Below are 21,743 nucleotides of genomic sequence, written 5' to 3'. Positions count from 1 at the left end.
AGGAACCGTTGAGAATACAGCTTGGTTAACATGGTGTGATTGCTTCTGATCCAGTAGTAACAGAGAGAGTTTCTCTTGGCGGCATACTTGAATGCCATGTTCCAGCATTAACTAGGTATTTCATGGTGGTAAGACAAGTATCTTTCATCATGACACCGAACAGCTGCTTTGCAGACTTCAGGGTGCAGGTCCCAAAAGCAGTCGGGAGGTGTGTGACTTGCGAGGGGAGTGTTTTGCCCATTGCTCTGGGCAACAGTATTTCAGCTGTAAGGATTTGCCCCTTCTGGCAGTGACTAGAAGGCCTGGGAGGAGGAAGAGGAGACCCAAGGAGCTGGATTCCCAGCAGGATCTTGTCCTAAAGCTCCCATGCCAGCTGCCACAGAGAAATGTGTTCTCCTGAGAAGAGGAATCCTGCCTCACCTGGGTAAGACTGTGCCCCCAGGATTAGTACATGCCGGTGTTTGCTGGTCAGGCAGCAGGGCTGGATGCAGTGGTAACAACCAGCTTGACATCAGTAAAAGAAGACTGAAAATTAATGTTTCTGTGGCCAAAGAACCAAAGAAGAGTATGGACAATAGGACTGGCCTTTCAGAATAGCTAGTGGTTTATTGTTGCTGTGTCAGTTGTACCTACATAGTCCCACACCACTGCAAATCAAGAGATCGAGAGTCGCAGGAAAGTAAGGTCTGAGCAGAAGTGGATGATACTTCCTCGCTGCAGGCACGCAGGACTGGAGAAGGTGAAGGGCAGTCTTCTATGTAAGTGATACAGGTGAGGTTGGCAAAAACAAGGTGAAAGAGTTGTGAATGTGTAGGTGGTTATAGATTGTGGATGGTACACACTTAGTGTATTGAGAATTGATTTTATTTTTCTATTTCTGTCTCTCTTTTTAACAAAGTCATTCCACATTCAGCATTCATTAGCTCTTCTCGTGGGGAGAGGATTCCTTCCTTTGCTTTCAGTCCTTCTCATCATCCACATTTTTGTAGATAGCAGTCACTCTTGCATTCATGTCATTCATTTCTTTTCCTTTTTGCTTCTTTTTTTTCTACTGATCCCATTGACCATAAATTGATGATTTTGCCCAGCAGCCACTTTGTAGATGTGTTTTAAAATCCTGAAAGAAGGAAAACTTGCAGCAAAATTAGTGTTTTGGTCAAACCTTTGACATACAATGTGGCTATTCTTCTCTGAGATGAATAACATTGCTTTCAGCATCAGGAAAATAATGAATGGAAAACCAAATGTGCTCAAAAGAAGTTGAAGCTTTTTTTAAAGGGCTACTGCCCAAGTATGTCATCCAACGGAGGAAAGTTGGTAGCTGCATTGTTTTTTGTGCGACAGCTACCCAGACGGTGATGTGATACCTTTTATTGGGCTAACCAAAGTTAAAATTAGAACTGAGCAAATAAATCCCAATGAGTAACAGAGTTCGTACATTTAACCTTTCTTGCTTCTCATTAAGATCAACTTGTTCAAACCTGGCCACTGATTTTTGGCTTCCAGTTTACAGCATGCCGAGAGAGAACCTGATTGCTAAACCTGGTGAGCTTCCCACCTTCAGCTTGACAATTTTGATTGCACAAAAACTAATAGGCACAAAAATAGAGTGTGGTCCTACTTGTTCAGGATTATTGCACTGGCCAGAAAAACAATTTGTACAAATGCTCTTCTACCTCTCTGTCATTCGGAGATACCCAGTAGACAAATCTGAACCCTGAGTGTTTAGCTGAGTTAGGCTTCTTAGGTCTCAGACCAGTGGGCATGTCCATCCCTCTGTGGCTAAGCTAGGAAGTGAGTTCGGGCATTTACCTGTATGTTTGTTTATTTGGGTTGCTATTGTAGAGCTCGGGGAGGCTTTGTGATAATATTTATGGAAACCTACATGCACCGTGACTTTCTGCATAGAAGTTTGTTACCAAATCACTTCCATGTTGACTTCTGATTGAAATGGGTTCCTCTCTTTCTCTCTCTCTCTGGTCATTGCCTTGCTACTGTAAATTTGTAGGTGCTCCCACAGTCACCAAGTTTACAGACAAATTATTCCTTCTCTGTATCACTTTTACCCCTGTCGATAGCTACCTCTCCTTCAAAACCAGCCGTGCGGTACTGCAAGTGAAGCGAGCGGCACAGCAGAGGTAAACAGATCAAACCGCCTGTAAATAGCGAAGTTGTATAACTCTCACTGATTCAGCATCCAGCGGGTGTGGCGGAGCAGTTTCCAAAATGGTAAACTTACTCACCAGAGTGGCCAGAGGACGTTTTTGTTCAGAAAAAAAAACAGCCAGAGGGTATAAGCAAAAAGGAGCACCCTTCTTAATTTTTTGTGCCTACTTCATCATTACTCAGGGCTAAGCTGTTCGTCATGTGGCTTGTGTGGTGAGGAGGTTGTGGGTTTGACTCTCAGCTAGGACAAACCGAAACTGGGGTAGGCGAGGCTCTGAGGGTGTGCCCGGGCAGCCCCAGAGCCATGCGCTAGCCCTTTTCCCCTTCTCCCCCTCTCCCCGCACACGCACGGGCTCCTCTGTGCTCCTGAACAGGGCAGAAGTGGGGATGCTCAGTTCCGCTTCCCAAGGGTACATCTCCTGCACACGACCCTGGCAGAGGCTGCGTCTGCATCCCTCAAGACTTGCCACAGATTCCCCCGGCTCTGTGCTTCTTCCCGGCTCCCGTCGGAGGTGTCATCTGGCTCCCCCCTTTGTAAGCTATAGCACCAGGTAGTGCTTAGAAAATACTCATAAATCAGTGTAACAGGTCTTTTGCCTCTCCCTACAGGCTCCTGTGTCTCTCTTCATCTTCGCTGTGTGCCCGCGGGGGTATCTGGGTCAATGTACCACACTGGCTCTGCTAGGCTTGGCTCCGTCCCTGTCCTTTCCCTCGCTAAAGCCTGCGTTATCAAAACTAACTGATAATCTGGATTGTGCTCATTTTTTAGATACCCCAATTAAACCCAAGGCCTGTGGCTCAGTCTGGAAACCCAGAAAGTGAGGCTCCAGTTTTGGGTAATTTGGTTGCGGGTGAATAGAGCTATTGTTCGGCTGCTCCCATGCTCGTACCTTTGCGATCTGGCTGGATCCTGCTAGCTGTGAAAAAATACTTAGTTTGCACACACCTCTTCTAGGTGAAAACAAAGTATAGCTTTCAGAGCCATCTTTTCTTCCTCGTTTCTTCTAGTTTGCATCATGTAAATTCAAACTGTCTTGTCTTAATCCTATTCTGCGCTTGGGCCAGCAGCTGAAAGCCAGCGAAAGTATGTGCATTTTATCCTCTGTGCACTCTACAGAAACAGCTTTACAAACCGCAGAGACTATTTTAAAATAAATGGCCATTTTTTGAAATCCTATCATTACAAAGCTGAGGCTTGATTGTTGTCCTCTGAGTGCTTCATAGCAGCAAAATTCCTGCATTTTGGGAATGGTGCTGTCTATTCATCCAGTTGGAGTGGATCCAAAAGCAAAGCATGGAACTGTTGTGAGCACTGGCTAGCGCTCACGATGTTACTTTCTCTAATAGATGGCCTGTATTGTCATTTTGTGGAATGCTCAGATGTCAATTCATCATCATTTGGAGTGTGGGGATGATTTTTTATTTTTAAATGACGAGCACAGAAATGATCTTTAAGAAGTCCAGTTGCTTTCATGACTTCTGGCACAACAGAACTGAAAGCCGCTCCACTGTGGGGCAACGAAACCCTCAGTTCCGTGATTTATTGTTCGATATTTTTCTTAATATGAATGCTTATGAACGTAAACACGTGCTTCAAAACAAGTCCATCTAAGAATAATTGTGACAGTTAAGAAATACCATCCTGGATGATCTCTTAGGAAAAGGCTGGAGTCTCCATCCTGCAGGTGCCCCACGCCGTGCGTGTCCTAAGCAAGCCATCCACGCAACGCCAGCGGGCAGCCAAGTCACGCAGCTCGCTTGGCGTAGTCTGTAAGTACCGGGGCAGTCTCACGCCTTTCCTCCCAAGGTTTCCAGTTGGACTTTCGGGTTTCTTTCTGTCTAGCTTCCATGAAACCACTGCCTCCCGGGGAAAGCCTGGGAGACGCTAGACAGCTGCTTAGCTGATTTTGTGGATCAGTTTAGGTCTGGTGCCAGTTTGAATGCGAGGGCTAACTAAATGGGGTGGGGTGTCCTCAGCTTCTTCTGGGACCATGATCACATCCCCCTGGCCTGGAGATGTGGCTGGCTCTGTGCACAGCACTCAGCATTGCCACTTTCAGAGGACTACGGACCCAAATTCCTCCTCCTGGGGGCCCCAGGAGATGCAGCCCCCTTGGGAGAAGAGTCCTGTTCCTTGGGTAACCCAACACAGAGTGAACCTGAACACAGGGGCACCCCGACGCTCTAGACACCCCGCTTTTGAATGGAGTTACCCTGGCTTCCTCCGGGGACCTGCTGCCCATGATGTGATTGTGCTTATTGACCTCATCAGTGCTACTCTGATGTGTAAATGTTTCCTGGGGAAGGGTCTAAATTATGTGGTCTGTTAGCACGGTGAGCAGTTTCCAAAGTACTTCCAGCACCATAATCTTTTGTTTGTTACGTAATAGCTATCTTATTTATTATCTGACTTCCATACTGATGCAAACTACACTACAGCCATACAGACTGACTTCAATTTGATCAAAACCTAACAATGTTAAAGCCAGTTAGAATTTTAAGTGACTTGGTAAAGAGGTAGCTCTGTGTTGTTTTTCAAACTAGCTTAATTAAAACCCCAAATCCCCAAATTCTGTTCTGAAAATAGTTTATCACCAAGTAGCCTCTCACAAGACATCATTTTGTATGTTAGAATACCTGCCAGCCACTACCTTGAGACTTCAGAGTCTACATTTAAAGATACCTAAAATAAATAGCGTACACCACATGTAAATACATATTTTAAATTCTGTGAAGCCTTAAAACTGTTGATTAATTGTTTTCTTTGGTCACAAGTAATTCAGCTGACTCTCTTGGGTTTAACCTGCTAATATATACAAGACATGTGACTGATACTTTCCCAAAGTAAATACTATTCCCTGTCTCCGTTCACCTCATGCTTCTAAATGGTGTATTTAGAGGTATGCTACTGTCAGAGAATTTGGGGATTTGGCAGAAACCCCCTGCAGATCTGTGTAATGACACCGAAAGCCCACCTCTGGCACATTTAATGATGCTCTCATCTCCCCCTGAAAGAGCCTTAGATAGCTGACGGGCAGGTAGATGGATTACACTGCCTTCTGGAAGTACATTTTTTCTCTTGCCCAAGTGGCTGTGTGTTTTCTTTTTGGTGAAGGTCTGAGATTAATCTGACCTGGGTGAATCAGTAGCAAAATGAGATGTGTGTTTTAAGAAATTTCTACTTTGATGTTGCTAGTGTACTTGCTTATTTCTGTACTCTTGTCTACTTTGGGGTTTAAGCACACGCAGAATATCCGGGGTTTAATTGGTCAGTCAGATTGGGCAGTTCAGTATAACTATGAAATCTTGTAGTATTGCTTCTTTAATGATGACTATATTACTCATTAGGAAACTGCATAACTAGCAGAAGTTTCAACAGATCAGTGCAGGATTACCCTGATTTGCTCACGTATATAATCTGAACATATCCTGATGGTGGGAGCTGAAACAGACTGCTTATGATTGTCAGTTCGTTGCTCTTTGTACATGTGGTAGTGTCAGTCAGTAGGACAGATCAGGTGTTAATGCTGATTGAGTATCCTTTATTTAAATCGGAAGCCAAGAATACATAATAGGGAGAATTTCTTACCTATACCAGCTGTAATGTGTAGACAATTTAAAAAAAGAAAAGAAAAGGAGCAAAACCCCCTAAAAACAACCCCCAAAAACTGTAAAAAAAAAAACCAGAAAACCACCCAACCACACTAAAAACCCAAATCCTTAAAAAAAAAAAGGTAATTCTGACATTGCTTAAGCGTTGTATCTGGAAAATAACAACAAATAGAAATTCTTTGTAAAACTGTCTTTTGTTTTGCTTCCAGATAAAATGAGGTATGCTGTACTAACTGGAGGGACAGCAAAAGCGCAACATCCTGTACACCCAAAGCCAGCTGAGCGGAAAGAAGTAGTACGCTCCGAGAACAAACCAAGAGAGCGTTTCGCTCGCGTAGGAGCGGGACACGAGCACGCGTGGGCTGGATGGCAGTAAGGAGACGGGCGGCCGGGACGGGCTGCGGGAGCGGCGGCATGGCTCTGCGCTCCCTCCCACACCGCCGCCTGCCAGCAGCTGCACCGCACAGCAGCCTGGCTTTTTCGCCTCCCCTTGTCGACAAGCTATAAGGTTTTATTATAGGTGACTTAAAATTCACGGCCCTTAGTCTCCTTGCTCTCGTGTGAGCGTGAATGGGGGCACCCACGTGAAGGAGAGGAGGCTCCGGCTTGGAGTATTTCGCTCCTCGAACCTCACCTCTGAGTTTTGAAGCCTTTACTTATCATTCAAAAAAAAAAAAAAGGACTGGAGAAATTCTCCTATACAACAAGACCAGCAGCAGGAGGAATGAACTCACGGGGTAGGGTCTCGGTAGGTGAAGTGATGATCCCACAGGATGCACGCCGTTGGAAACTCATCTTTTAGCAAAACCGTGAGCCTTTGCCGTTCTGTGCTTGGTAGAGGCTGGATCCTGGCTGGAGGGAGAAATCTTCTGTCAAAATAAGCATGTCTTTTTTTTTTTCTTTTTTTTTTGGGGGGTGCAGGAGGTGGCATCAAGAATTTCAGCCCATGCAGAGCAGCTGTCTGTAGTACAGACATCTCATCTCATCCTCAGCTGCAATCATCGGTCTTCCATTTTATAAAACGTTTCTCGAGTACTCCTTGTTTGTTGCATTAATAGCCAGTGTAGCAGCCGGGCCAAAGGCAGGTTTTGGTTTGTCTAGCAAATGGAAAACAAAGTACCTCACGTATGTCACTCTTCGTGTGATTTCCTTAGCTCTTACCCTTTATCAGGCACAGCAGATGTTCGAGGGTAGACCTAACACAAAACCACGTAACTCGCACAAAATAATTTTTATTACCTCTGGACAAACTATTTAAAGCAGCAAAGTAACGGAGTACGAGCATAAGCCACTTCACTCTGTTTGCTTGGCCTATGGCCTCTGGAATAGCTTCTGCTGGGAATCCCATGGTTAAGACGGCATCAGCATTTCTGTCATAATTTACTTCTTTTTGTTGTTTTAGCGTATTTGATATGGACTACTACAGCCGTCTATTGTCTCCGTATTGGAGTGATATTTTCTGCTGCATACAAGTATTTTTCAGTTTGAGGTACTGGTGGCATTTATATCCAGTTTAGTTTATGCTGTGTTCGTTTGGTTTGCGTTTGTATGGATACAGATGATGAGGATCATTTTGAAGACTTTTGCAATCAGAAACTCCCTTTTGTAAGGCTAACTTTTTTGAGTTCTTAGAAAATATAATTTAAACAATAGAAGTATGCAAGTTTGACCGTGCCAGGACATTCTATGTTAATAAACTTCTAAAATGTTACTCATTATCTTTATCTTGCCACAAATAAATTAAACGCTTTGCATGTTCCAGGGGTTTATGGAAAACTGTCAAAGTGATGAGTTGTTTGATAAAATTTATAAACATTTATTCAAGTAAGTCTCACTGTAACTTTTAGATGCTTTCTTGTACTTTCCTTTTATTTAAGGACTTTGACCATATGCCATTTTTAATCCTGTTACAGTTTTAAAACCTCTTAGTGTGGTCTCCAGACCTCATTTGCATCCATTTAGTTCTCTGAATATTTTGCGGTAGGGGAGCTTTGTCAGGAGCACCTCTTTGGTATACTCAGGCCAGTCTCGAGGTTTATTAACATTATCTCCTGGAGGAAAAGTGGCCATGCAAGAAATACTGTTTGTTCGCACTGGTAGATACTCTTAACTTTAAAACATGATTAAGCACAGAAATGAATGAACATGCGTAAGCGTTTGAAAGGCTGCAGCCCAGCTCAGTGCAACTGAACTGATCAGCCACCGAAGGATGAACAGTAGAGTAACTCCCATCCATCCTCCATCATGATCCTATGAGTTACTACGGAGCTTCCTGAATGCTGTGTGTGATGCATCATGATAATAAAATACTTTCCCAAAGTACACGTCTCTCTGCAAGAATTTGCAGGGTTGAAGCTTATCAGACCCCACAGCAAATGTGTGTGACCTTCTTTTTCGTTGTGTAGGTTATTGGCTTGAGAGTTCTTTATTGTTAGTAAAATATTAATAGAAATAGAAATGTGTAAGCTCGATTTGATACGCAAACCACTTTCAGTGCCTTGTAAATGCATAGTCATTCAGCAAAACAGAACTGGAAACAGTGAGTTGTGCCAATTTACATAGCCTTCAATACAGTGTTTATCACAGACATATTTTCTTCTTTATTTTGAGAAGTCTCATAAATACAAAGAAACTGTGTTAAAATAATGTATAGCAGCATAAAAGTAATAAAAGCAGGGACACTCCCAGTATTGACATACACGTGTTCCTACATAGCATGTTAATGGCACACTTTCTTGCACGGTAAGGGACCCTTAGGAAGGCCTATGGCCAAGACTTAGAACAGTGAATTTCCCAAACTATGTGAATTCTAGTCATTCAGTGCCTTCCTCCACTTCTGGAAGAACTCTCTAGCCCATGAAGAATGGGCCTTCTAGCGATTTTGACTGGAAGAAAGATGTGAATGGGATCATTGCCTTCTTCACGGTTACTATTGTTAACCATGAAGGTTTTTTTTCTTGTTAGGTGGGTGCTGCGTTGAACCTTTATTATGACCAGCTAATGGCTGACGTTGTTTTACTGCTGATCGCTGGGAAAGCATCACTGGAGAAGGAGCTGAATTACATACAAAGTGGTATTTGTGAACAGCTACTGCCCCATCAAGCTGGATGAGCACAGGCTGACCCATAAACAGAACTAATGAACGTATCCTTTCAGTAGCAACTGATATCGTGTAATGCTTATACAAAAGAGGTAAGGGTTTTGATGACACTGTTTTAACTGCTGGCATACGACAAAGTCTCTGCACGTATCCGATAGCAGGACACAGTTTTCAGTGTGACCCTCTGATTTTTACCACAGCTTTGAACGTTGCTTGGAAAAATAAGTACCTCTTCAAACGGGGATGCAAAAGGGAAAAAAAAAACCCCACACCTTTGTACTTAATGTGGCGTTACAACCAGAAAGGATGCTGACCTCTGATCAGGTAGGCTTGGGAGGTAGGGTAAGGGAGAGGCAAAAAGCTGAGACAAACCCTGTATCTGTAGGACTGAATGGGTGAAACTAAGGTGGGGGAGGATTAAGATGGCATATTTCCCTCCCAGGCTGGGTTTTACTTCATGAGAGATTCAAATGAGAGAGTGATCTTCCTCTGTGACATGTCACCATTATCAGTATCGGGAAGAAACAGAGGTTGCTGCTAACAACGAGCGTCTCCCCTCTTCCCCGATGAGAGGGGAGATAGGGAACCAGGGCATCGGGAAGCTTGGAGGCAGCACGAGTCCTCAGCAGGGGCTTTTACTGGGCAGCTAACAGTCTGTGAAGCGTGGTGCGGGCATGGTACCGGGAGGCTTGGACGTCCCATTTCAGCAGGTGTTTCAAGCAATGGAGATGGGCAAATTCCTCACCCCAACGCTGGTACTACTACAGAAGAGGCACAGACCTAGTGAGCTCACCCCACGGACAAATATTTTCACCCTGCAGATGTTGTTTCAGAGGTAAGTTTTAGGCCTAATCAGTGCGTTGAAGGTGTTTTAGTGATGGTCACGCTTTTTTTTTTCAGGGGAAAAGTAAAACAGTGTAACAGATCTGTGTGTATTGCTGGGTAACTGCCCTGCCTTAGGTATGATTTCGTTACCTGTTCTTATTAACTGATTGAATTATGGCAGGGATTGAGTGTGAAGTTCATCTGCTGTCACCTCTTCATTTTATGAAGGAGATGAAACTTTTGGTGTTTTCAGAGTATTTTAGCAAGTTTCCTGCTGTTATTTGGATGTCTGAATTGTTATTTGATGCCCTTGTGATTTGTATGTTTCTCACACCGGGTGACGTTAATATTTAATGAATTTTAGACCATCATGAAGAGAAGATTCGATGCACACGATGATATAAGTACTCTCCTGTGGTAGTTGTCACTTGAGAAATTATTAGGGTAGATTTATCTTTTTTTTTTCCCTACGGCTCTTGCTTTAGAAGGGCTGTGGCTGCGCTGGAATTAGAAAAGGGAAATGCAGCCACTGATTACAGATAGGGAAGTAAGAAAAAGCAAGTTTGCCAAAAGACTCAGTACATCTTTCCAATGGAAAAAACATTCAGATGTGAAAATCGCTTCTGGAGTACCGCATAATAATATTTACCTCTACAGGCTCATCTATGTTTAAAATGCAGGGAATCATGAAGATGACATTTCCCAGAAAAAAATATATCCACATTACACGCATTATATTTATGTACTGAGTTTGTTATGTACTCTGCACAACGTGGAGCAAAGTTTGTATCCTAATTGTATTTTAATAGAATATAAACCCCTTTTAATGGCATATAAATTACCGTATTTGCCTCTGCAGCTTCAACCTGTGCAGACTGAGGTTGGGAGATGAGGAAAAAGTAGGCTTTCTTCTCTCGTAGAGAGGGATTTTGCTAGTGATGTCTACAAGTTTATCAGTTTCAGCTGTTGGTAGTCCCTGTCATAGGCTATTTTAGCTATTTTAGGACTTTGCTTCCCACCCTAAAGGTAGGTGACAACTTGTGTTGGAAACGAGGTGTACATATCTTACTTTTTAGAACAAAGATGCGGGCTTTCGGAGGTCTTGGCTTTTGAGTTTTATTCTTAAAATGAACATGCAAATCTAATTCTCTTGCATCTTACTGGGAAGTAAAACGTATTTAAAGTAGTCCTGTATGTACCAGCCCGCCATGCACCTGATTTGCCGTTACTGTAAGCTTTTTTGAAACGGCAACTCACATCCACCCCCCAAAAGAAAGAAAATAAGAACGTGTATAAATCTGTAAACGTTTTTCAGCTTGTTGTCAGACTAGTTTATTTCAGAGAGCATTCATTTCCCTAAATTGAAACATCATGGTTTGAAGGAAAACAATTTGTGAAACAGGTTTGGGAAGGTCTGTCGCAGAAAAACCTCCGGCCATACACCACAAGTGTCATCCCGTCCAGACCCTACGCGTATGTGTGTGTGCAAGAGCTCCGTTTTGGCGATGTCTCCAGCTAATATTGCCTGTGTGTATGCCTAGGATAGCAAAGCGTGGACCTGCAAAGGGAAAGCGTTAAGGAGGAGCTGCAAAGGCTACAGCCCAGCGGGGAGCGATGGAGCGAGGGACCCGCACGGCAGGTCAGGCTCGGGGAGGGGGGGGAGAGCGCTGTCACCCTGCGGCTCCCCAGCCCCTCGGGCGGGGTGAGCCCAAACCCCGCCGAGCCCCCCGGGCCGCCCGGGTGGGGAGAGGCAGCCCCGGGGGGGGGGGAGAGGCAGCCCCGGGGCTGGGCGGGGAGGGCCGGAGAAAGCCCCTTCGGGGGGCAGCGGCCCCGGGAAGCGGCCGGCTCCGGCTGCGGGAGTTTGCGCTGCGGCTGCCGCGGGAGAGGGGGCAGCACAGGGGCCGGGGGGAGGCGGGAGCGGACCTCGGCGGCCCCGGCCGGGCGAGCAGCCGGGGAGCCCAGCCCGGCCGCGGCGTTCCCCGCGGGCAGCCCTCCGTGTCCCCCCCCCGCTCTTCCCTCCTTCCCTCTGCCCGCTCGCTGAGGGCCGGTAGAACCTGCCCGCAGGCACAAACGGCGCTGACACAAGCCGGGCTGCGGAGCCGCGGACGAGCCCGCCGGAGGCAGCCGGCGCCGCCGCTCTCTGCCCAGGTACCGGGGTTTGCGCCACACCGGACCTGTCCGAGGATCCACGTTTCCTCCCCTCCTCCTCCTCCTCTTTTACCTTTTCCTCCTCTTCTCCTTCTTGCCTCCTCTTCTCCTCGGTCCTCTCCCTTTCCCCCCGCCCCGCCCGCCGAGCGGCCGCGGGCGCAGCCCCCCGACGCCGCGGCCGGCCCGGGCGGTGCTCGGCGGGGCCGGGGGAGGGAGTGGCCGGGCATCTCCCGGCAGGGAAACGGGGTCTGGGGCTGGCAGCCTGTCTGTGCGTGTGTGCGCCGGGGGGGAGGGAGGCATGGGGGCCGGGGGGTGCCGGAGGAGGGACTATGGGGAGAGGAAGGTATAAGAAGGGATGCGGGCAGGGGAGGGGGGTGATGGAAGGAGGGGGTGCGGGGCCGAGGGGCAGGCGCTGACAGCTGCTTTCCCCGCACCCGCAGTCCCCTCCCCCGGTGCCGCCGTGGGGTGGGACTCCCCGGCGGGCCACTGTCTCCCGTCCTGCTCCCCACCCCCCCCGCCGCCGCCCGGCGCCGGGGGTCGGTGCTGGGGCGGGCGAGCCGGGGGCGGCCGGGCTCCGCCACCCGACGGCGCGTCCCGGACGCTGCCCCGCAGCCGGCGGGCAGCGGCACCCCCGGGACGATGCCCCGGCTCGGCGGGGACTGCCCGGCGGCGCCGCCGCGCCTCGTCCCGGCCGCCGCCGCCGTCCTCCTGGGCGTCCTCTGCCTCCCCGGGGCGCTGGCCTCCTCCCTGCTCACAGGTAAGGGGGCGCGGGGCGGCCGCGGGCGCGCAGGCTGCGCGGTGCCCACCTGCCGCCGGGACCCGCCGTCGGGCGCGGGGGCTGCCCGGTGTGTCGCGGGAAGGGCGGACAGCCGGAGGTGTAACCGCGTGGTTCGGGCAGGTGAACGCAGGAGGCATGCTTCCCCCCTCCTTTATCCCCCCCGCTTCCCCTCGAGGATTATGTTTTCCTGCTCTCTGGGCACGGAGGGGAACGCTGAATCAATTTCTAGCGCAAGCGAGGAGCCATTAGATTTCCAGAAGCGATTCTAACATGACACAGTACCGGCTCATCAGCGCGAGGGCCATAAAGGGATTTCTAATTTGATTCCGCTTGACAGTCAGCCTGCTAATTTTGACTCATTTGCCAGTTGGCTGTCGCACGTCAAAAGGATGCGTGGTTTAGGGCTTGCGCTGGACTCCTGGTCCGAGTCCTCGGAGTGTAACGGACAGCTTTCTGCTGATTTCAGCGAGCTCTGGATCTATCGTTATAGAAGTGTCCTGCTTTCCGTGGAGTACTCGTTATTCTCCACACGTCATCTGAGAAGAGAAAAAGCGTCCTTCTTTGCTCTAAGTGGGGCACAAAGCAAGTCTAGGTTTGTGCAGCAATAAAAGGCCAGTCATTTCCCAGTTCCCTTTGGAATCTTGTGGAAACGCTGAACATCCTTGTTTGCTTGAACTGGGCAAATTGAGGCAGGATTTAAAATCGAGGGCTAGGAATGGAGCAAGGGTTAAACATGAGTGCGACGAGGACAGTTTCCAAAACCAGCTGGGGGAATTGAAATACGTCAGTATTTTAAAATTTTTATTTCCTTTTCAGGATCCGTTGCAAAATGTGAAAATGAAGGGGAAATTCTGCAGATACCATTTATCACAGACAACCCTTGTATAATGTGTGTTTGCCTGGTAAGTTTGCATTTCGGATAGCAAGAACATTCAGGTCTGTACTAAAAGTAAGTGCACGGAGAGGGGCATATTTCACATAATCAAATCTTGGGTGCCTCTGTCGCCTTTATGTAACACAAAGTTATCTCGGAGCTGAGCTAATGGAAAGTAATCCAATCCATGATCTGGCAATCATTTCTTTGACTTGAAAACTCTCGGGCACAAAGTTGTACATGACTTTAATATGATATTGTGAAACCGCGTTTACCGTGTGAACTTGGAGGGAGAGCTGTTTTTGCAAAGTCGGGGGGGCACACAAAAGTCTTTGCGTGTAGCTCAGCAAAGAGGGTGAAAGGTAAGGTTTGGCAACGCTGCAGCTTCGAGCTCCCACGTCCTTCGGTTCACACGCCGGTGGCTGAGGAGCTGCACAAGGGTGCAAGGTGAAGGCTGCAACGTGACTATACGCGCTGTAGTAAGACGACAGTGAAAGCACAAGCGATGCTTTCATCAAAGCGCTTTGTGCCAAGGATGACACTGCCTGCCGTGCTGGGAATTCAGTGGTTAATAATGTCGCTAGCTGAGATGCATTTTGGGGAGAAACATTCAGTTTCCTTGTAACTTTGCTTGGGAGTCAAACATTTTTTGGAGCAATTCAGCTGGACAAGCCAAGGCTTAGGAGGTATTGAAAAACAGTTGTTCTAAATAAAACTTCATACAATATATTTAAAAGAAAGCCATAAACCTTAATTTGCTGTTGAATGCAGAGAAAAGTATAGACCAGAAAGCACTATGTTTTCCATTTTGGAAGTTACGGAGTAGCTGAATGTACAGAATGTGTTCTGCTTTAGGACTGAAGTATCAAGTCACCCTCTCCCTCTCTTCTGTTATTGCTATTAATATTATTAGCATTAGCCAGCATTACTATAAGTCTCTAAAAGACTTAAATATTTGTTTCAGACTGCCTTTTAGAAGGCAGTGTTGACAACTGTAGGAACCTGATCTCGAGCCCCCTGAGGTTGATGTGTATCGCTGCACCGAGTTCAACAGATTTTAAGTGAGACTCAGTGATAACTTTTTAGCTAATAGTGATAAAGAGCAAGTTATTGATTCTTCTGAGTAGAGGGGGATGGGGAAAGGAGGGGCATGGGATGTGGTGAGTAAAGAAATCAAAAGGAAAACAAAAAAGAGACGAAGCTGTGTTTTATCATGGATCACCTTCCCAAATATGTCTGCCACCACTCCTGCTAATGGAAGCTGGTGTTAACCAGCGAGGAAGCAATTTATCTGTGAAGGAGCAGAAGTTCAGTCTTGGGCATCAGGGCAATAATGCATCAGGGTAAAATACTTGTATTTATAGATCTCTCTAGACCTTGGCTTTATTAAATCAATGAGCACCCTTTTAGTGCCTGAACATGAAGAACTGCAAAAAACATTGAACGTAAGAAACCTAAATCTCTGCGGTTTGGAGGGCACGCTCTAGTGAAACGGCAACTGAGGGCATTTGGCTCCCTTCTACACAAGGAGGACGCAACATTTAATTAAGAATACGGATGCCTGGTGAGTTATACCACAGTTACCTGGAGCGGGTACGCCCTGTTTTATTTCTGCCAAGGGATAAATGCTTCTTGAGCTGGAAGCTGGGAGACCTGGTAGAGGAGAAGGAAACCAGTCTGGAGATACTGACTTTAATGCTGTGCAGCATCCAAAGCAATGACTTATTGGACAGCCGGTTGCTGAAATCTTTGTTCAGGCCTGCCACAAGGGAAAAGATCAGTCTGAAGAGGTCTGGGCAGAGCAGAAGCGAAAGAAGCGATGTGGTGATTTGTGACCAGGAGGGAAGAGAGAACCAGGATTCCTGACATCCAACTAGAAATATTGATTGTTTAATAGCGATTCAGTGAGGAACTTTCTCTGGAAGACTGATCATAGTCTTCAAGGGCAAACCTGATGGATGTTCATATCGTAAGAATTGAGCAACTAAGAAGAGAGCAGCTTAATCAGCTGTTCCAGGAAGGAAGCAATTGCTGCCCAGGAGAGGACAGGAAATTCAACAGAGGGCACTTGTGTTAAAAAACCAGTAAAGCGAGTAACTGAAATACTGGATTGGATTATGGCAGGTCTCCCCTAGCAGTGATACATTTCCATGACTGCAAGCTGCCATAAATAACTGCACAAGTTAACGGAAATCTGGATGGCTCTGGTAAGAAGAGAAATATCTAAATAATGCCCTTCCAAGACTTTTCCATCTCACAAATGAGAGGAGACAGAACTGAAAGGCTAGAACCAAATCATCAAGTGTTTTATAGAACTGACTCTGCAGGTTGTGTCCTGTAGAGCATGGGGATGCATTGTAGGAAGGGAGAAAGAGGCAGGCAGCATAAACAAAGCAGTCTCCAGCTTTCTCTTAACAGGCTAAATTAGTTGGGACGGCAAAGCAAGGGGTAGTACTCTAAGAGAAAATGTGGTGAAAACTGGAAACTCATGGGTTATGGCTAGGTTGCAATAATGCAACAAAGATTGCAAAGAGCAATTACAAATGCAATTCCTTATACACCACTGAGAAGTGTTGGTAGGAAGACCAAAACCAAAAGTTGCCTTTTCTCACTGATTAGCAGAGATGGGGTGGACTGATTTTAATGATAGGGACGTGAACAGGAACAAGGCAGGCAGAGCAGACGCTGGCTTCTGGGGGTGCTGCTTTAAGAAAGCCTCTAGCTCCTGTTTTGGAGTTACTGGTAACACAGAACCCTGAATCTTGAATACAAAAGGGACTCTGGTGGGGATCTCTTGGAGACAGCCAAGTCTAGCTACTAAACAAGATGAGTTCGTTCTTAAACATCTGCTGTAACATGTGGAAAGAGAAGTCATGGCGATACAGGAATTTGGACTAGGGGACATGTGCCTGGAGATTTCATATATAGCACATAGCAAATAATTCATTTCTAAAGTGTAGGTAATGCTTTTCTAATAAAAAGGCACCCACCACGAGATAACTCTGTTTTGGACTGCCCTACTTGTCAAAATGAAATACGGTGGAGTGCATGGAACAGCATTGATGCTTGCCCTTAATATGAGGAAACAGGTAAGACTTAGAGTCTGTGTGTGTGAATCTGTATGCAAGAAATACCAGCCGAACAAGCCACTATGGCTAAAATCTAGAGTTCCCTAATTTGTAATTTATATGTCTCCACTTTGTGGTCTTAATAATGCCCATAAAACCGGTCATTTTTAACATCTGTAAGACAATAGTTTCAATGTGAGCTTTATAATTACAGCACTTCAGCAATGGTATATTGCTGTCCAACTAATTATCTCTAAGCACTTAATAAACATGGATGAATTTCATCTCCAAAGAACTGGTCATTAATTACAGCTGACTGCAAGAAGTGACCATTTTTTTTTTTTTAAGAGAAAAACATCAAAGTCAAAGAAAGATTGTGATTTATCCACAAGGAATTTCTTGTAGGATTGTGATGAAAGCTCAGGTCTCATAACTCCTGGTTCTCATGCACTCACCTTATATGCTGTTAAACACGGAAACTGGAGAAAGCACTGGCATCCTTAGTATGTAGAGCTAATGGTTAAAACAGATATACAGAAGTTGCACTGGAAAATTGTTTTTCTTGAAGCTAGGTCACGTAAAAATTGTAGGATGGCCTACTTGTGAAGTGCCATGGTCAAGCATCCCACTGCAACCATGTTTATAGCTAAAGACTTCTCTGATGAAAGGATGGAAAGTGCTCTAAGCTGCAGCAAGCTCCGTATCAGAGGAAGGTGAACAACTGAAAGGAAATGCTGGATGTGACGGGCAGTAACAAGGAGGAAGTCAACCACCTCTGTGAAGAAAAAATATTGTTGCCAAAAAAAGGGAAACTTATTTCAGATAATGATGTGGCCCTTGACAGTACAAAAAAAATATTAGAGAACATACGATTGTGAAATTATTTTATGCTTAGTGGTCAATAGTAAGAAAATGTCATGTCCTGCTGGTTTTTGAAAATCAAAGTAGCGAAACTGTGGGTTATGAAGTTGACTGTAAAAAGTTCAGGTTTTAAAGAACTTGTCTGAACTGGCAATGATGATTATAGGTAAAAAGATATAATCTTGATGGTATTCATAATGGAATTATATTGATTCAGTCTGAGAAATAGGTTCTTTGATTCCGGTTATGAAATGGTTTAAGACCACAAGCGATAGCTACACTACCTAATGCAAAAATTCTCTTCTAAAAATATTCTCCCACATCTGTGGAAAAACGAGTTTATTTCAGTTCATAGGAACATTTCACTCACGTTGTGCAGTTTGAGGAACCTAAACGTGTCATGTAGGACAGATTCAGATCTTTGTATTTCAGATGTGAAAGTTTTAGGCCGAGGGTAGTGGAGGCATGGGTGAATTTCTGTTAGTGGCAACAAAGCTTCATCAATGTGAGAACTTACCACATTTTGGTAAGTTTTGGACTTTTTGTAGTGCAGATACATATTGAGGATTTTTAAATGTTAGGGGGGAAATGCTATTAACAGAATATTGGGAGGATTTTTGGTCAGATTTCTTTTATGTGGGTGTCAGCATATAAAATAGGTATGGAATATTTAAGTTCAACTCTGGTACAAGTACGGTAAATGATCAAGTGCAGCGAGAGTTTTTGTTGGTACAGCTTTTTGGCTGGAAGGTATCTAAAACTCAAAATAGAAGTAGGCTCACACCTGATATTATAGCATTTGCTTTCAAGAAATATATATTTCAACATACACGTGGAAAAGACATAAAAATGCTGCAGTCCATAGGAAATAGGTGGAATGAGAACCTGTGCATAATTATAGGATGAGAATGTAAAAACCCCACAGAATTAACTTAGAATTAAACTTCTGAGTGCTGAGTTTTTTGGTGGTGAGATGAGCTCAGCGGTGACAATGATGATAGGTAGTGGTGCCAGTGATGGTGTGGAGAGCCATGTCCTTTCATGCTCACTTATCATCTGCGCGGACCCTGAACACCTTGCCAGAAGCAAGCAGAGGTCCAAGAATAACCTGTCCATTGGCCAATGGTGGATGTAGTTTTAAAATGAATGGTCCAAAAATGCTAGCTGAAAGGGACAGGTGAGAAGCCAGGTACTGCAAGGAAGTAGATAAGTATACCTCAGCTAATGCTGGCTTTCACATTGCAAGAGATTGTTTTATTTTTTCAAGAGAATTAAGGGTTTTAATTTTGGTGTGTTCTTTGTGGGGAGAAAAGGTCTCTTATTATTTTTTTACTTTTCCAAAATACTTTAGAACAAAGTGAGTTGTATCAAGAAACAGCTGATAAAAGCCAGTGGTGATCTTGACAAACCACATCTAAACCAGCACCATTTCCCCCACCTTTTTCCTCCCCTCTTCCTTCATGCCTGCGCCTCAAGCTTGCCAACTGCACCTGAGGAGTGGTAATCATATGTCTCAACCTTTTATCACCTAAATCCAGAACAGAAGGAAATAAATGTGAGCCAGAAAGTGTAACCAAGTGTTGGAAACCTGAGAAAAGTTTGTAGACAGGAGCTCAGGAAACTAGAAATCAGAGCTTTGCTTGGCATAAGTTTTATTCAGCATGAAACATCATTCTGCAGTTTAAATTTCCGCTTTTAAATCCAAATGTGCAATGTAGAATTTGACCTTCGGTCATAAAAAAATTATGTTAAATTCATCGTTATAAGACCTAGTGTTCTACCTAGCTTGAACTGACGGAGTAATGAAACCGAGTGCAAGCAAACCAAAAAATGGAAGAAATAACCTCTACCCTTGGTCCTCACTGCACATGCGCACCCCGCTCCCCCCCTTCCCCAGATACCATCTCCTCATTGCAGGCTAAAGCAAGAAAGCTACTAGATTTGCTGGGGTTCTTTACCTATAGCATAGTTGATTTCTGTGGCACAATACACAAGTTGAAAGCGCGTAGCTAGCCTGAGAGCAAGTGTTTGACACATGTTCAGTGAAGATGGCAGTGTGTTAGTACATCAGGATTCAATTGTTGTTGCGTCAAGGTATAATGCGGCCCAGATGACTTTTAGTGGAGTAGTGCATATTAAAAAAAAAAAAAATCATCAAACAATTCTTTCATACCTATTTTATTTAATTTAATTTCAATAGTTTACATACATCAACTGCAGAATCTACCAAGACAGCATCTTCTTTCAATTTAAATATTCTTGGTCTTTATTACTTATATAATATAATCAGCTTTCTCTTCACCCACAAAAATAACAAACAAAGACAAAAAAGCCTATGATACAGTAGTGTACTGGTAGTTTTCACCCCCATATTACTGCAAAAGAGAATGTTGTTTTGATCGGTGTATGAAGGGTTCCTGGAACACAAACATGCTCCAACATGATGAAAGCTTTATTAGTTTTTATCCAATTTAAAAAAGATACAGATATATATGCCATCTCTTAAATGAAAAAACCCAACACTCTACACCCCAAAAACAAAGCCTGAAAACAAAAATCAGTCATAACTCCATGTCTGGTGCAGCTGGGTGTCTCATATTTGCTTTGTCGTGGAGACCAAAGAACAATGTGTGTGTATATATATATGAAGATGGTTTTGCAAGTGAGAAGTGCATTGAATCAAGACCCCAGAGCTGGTTAATTACCGGTTGTGGAGGTGATTGCTTTGGTAGGCTCTCCTGAAGGGAGGATTCAGGCAGGTTCAGTTGTACTTGTTCCTAATTCATGCAACACCTGTAAGACAAGGCTTTGGCCTGAGAATGAAATATGAACTATCTACGGCAGAAGGTGGTTACTCTAGCTTGGTACTCTAAGTTTCCAACAGCAGTGTTGAGGCGATGTTCAAGTCAGTTTAGTCCCATAAACAGATATGGCCACCCTGGCCAAGTGGTACCATGTGCAACATCTCATCTAATTTTCTCTAATTTTAATGAGTAGGGATTGTATAGCTGCGTGTTGTGTTCGTGTCATCTGTGGACCTTTTGAGGTCCACTTTCTGCACTTCGCTTCACATCCTAGAGCTGCTTCAGAGTGTGGCACGTCCCTACGCGGGTATGTTTGCCTTCAGTTCACTATGCTTTATTGTGACATTTAGTTTGGAGACATGGTGCAGAGTCATATGTGACAGCTTATGATGAAGCCTTTATGGAAATCTGCAGGCTTGAAGAAGCTATTTCATGTTGTTCTCAGACCACATGGGGTAGTGAAGAGTTCACTATTTGCACATTTCTAATATAGAGTCAGCTGCATTGAGCAAACGTACATATGCACACAGTGCTGAACTGATTATAGGTCTTGGCAAAACCCTCCTGGAAGAGAGCTGGTGATATGTCACTGTAATGATGATGAAGATCCAATCCATCAAGTATGGAAATGAGATTCTCTTTGGCATAATTAAAGGATCAGAGAACTCAAATACAAAAGAACGTATTTAAAATGTATAAATAACGTGTGGAAAAATATGAAGGGCACAAAAATGCCATAAACTAAATGGAAAAATGTAATATAAGTTGCAAATGTCTTTGGAATGTGTCTACAATAAGTGCAAAATGGATCAGTCTAAGTTAAGGCGCTTTTTTATTGCCAATAAGAAAAACATTATTAAAGAGCTGGTCCAATATCAAAATGGCATTTTAAAAGCATACGGTTACCTGTATATAGTTTTTATTAGCTTTCAAGTTTCTTCCATTGAGTTGTTAACGGTCTTTTTAAGAATTATGGTCCTGTAAGTGAATGGTTCACAGTGTCAGTACTTCTGCTGTTCTGCTTTGTGCTGCTATATAAGAATAGATATTTTTTTCCCCACCAAATATCTGGTTTTATTTCCCCATCATGTTTTAATAGAAATTTTTGAGGGAAGAAAAATATTAAGCAACAACCAGAAAATCAAATGAAAATGCAACATTTTTATATTGAGCTTATGGTCACATAAAAGGCCATTGTGAAGAAAAAACAATATTGTATAAAAGCTTTTACCTGTAATGCTACTATTAAAAAGACTATCGTATCAGTACTTGCTCATATTGTACCTAATAACTGCTGTAATTACTTCCTCTGAGGCCTCTTAGCTTCTTCATCTTATGTATTAAGCTGCAGCTAAGAAATTCCTAGGCTGACCATTTGTCAGCTTGAGCTCTGTGCACCGTTTTGCAGACAGCTGAATCAAGTGCTGAGCTCTGGGTCCGAGTACAGCATGGACCCCATCTCTTCTTGTCATCCCCAGGAGCTGACCTTGTTTGCTCTCCGAGACCT

General features: G+C 44.6%; 1 protein-coding gene across 1 annotated transcript in view; it reads left to right on the top strand.

Moving 5' to 3' along the window:
• Positions 1-12,490: 12,490 nt before the first annotated feature.
• BMPER (BMP binding endothelial regulator) overlaps positions 12,491-21,743 on the top strand; it is a 145,368-nt gene continuing 136,115 nt past the window's right edge. The window contains exons 1-2 of the mRNA XM_059818979.1: positions 12,491-12,608; positions 13,446-13,531. Of these exons, the coding sequence (XP_059674962.1) occupies positions 12,491-12,608; positions 13,446-13,531 (204 nt within the window). The remainder of the gene's footprint in view (positions 12,609-13,445; positions 13,532-21,743) is intronic.

Source organism: Gavia stellata, chromosome 6, assembly GCF_030936135.1.
Source record: "Gavia stellata isolate bGavSte3 chromosome 6, bGavSte3.hap2, whole genome shotgun sequence".
Taxonomy (NCBI): Eukaryota; Metazoa; Chordata; class Aves; order Gaviiformes; family Gaviidae; genus Gavia; species Gavia stellata.
This window is presented reverse-complemented; position numbering and strand designations above follow the sequence as displayed.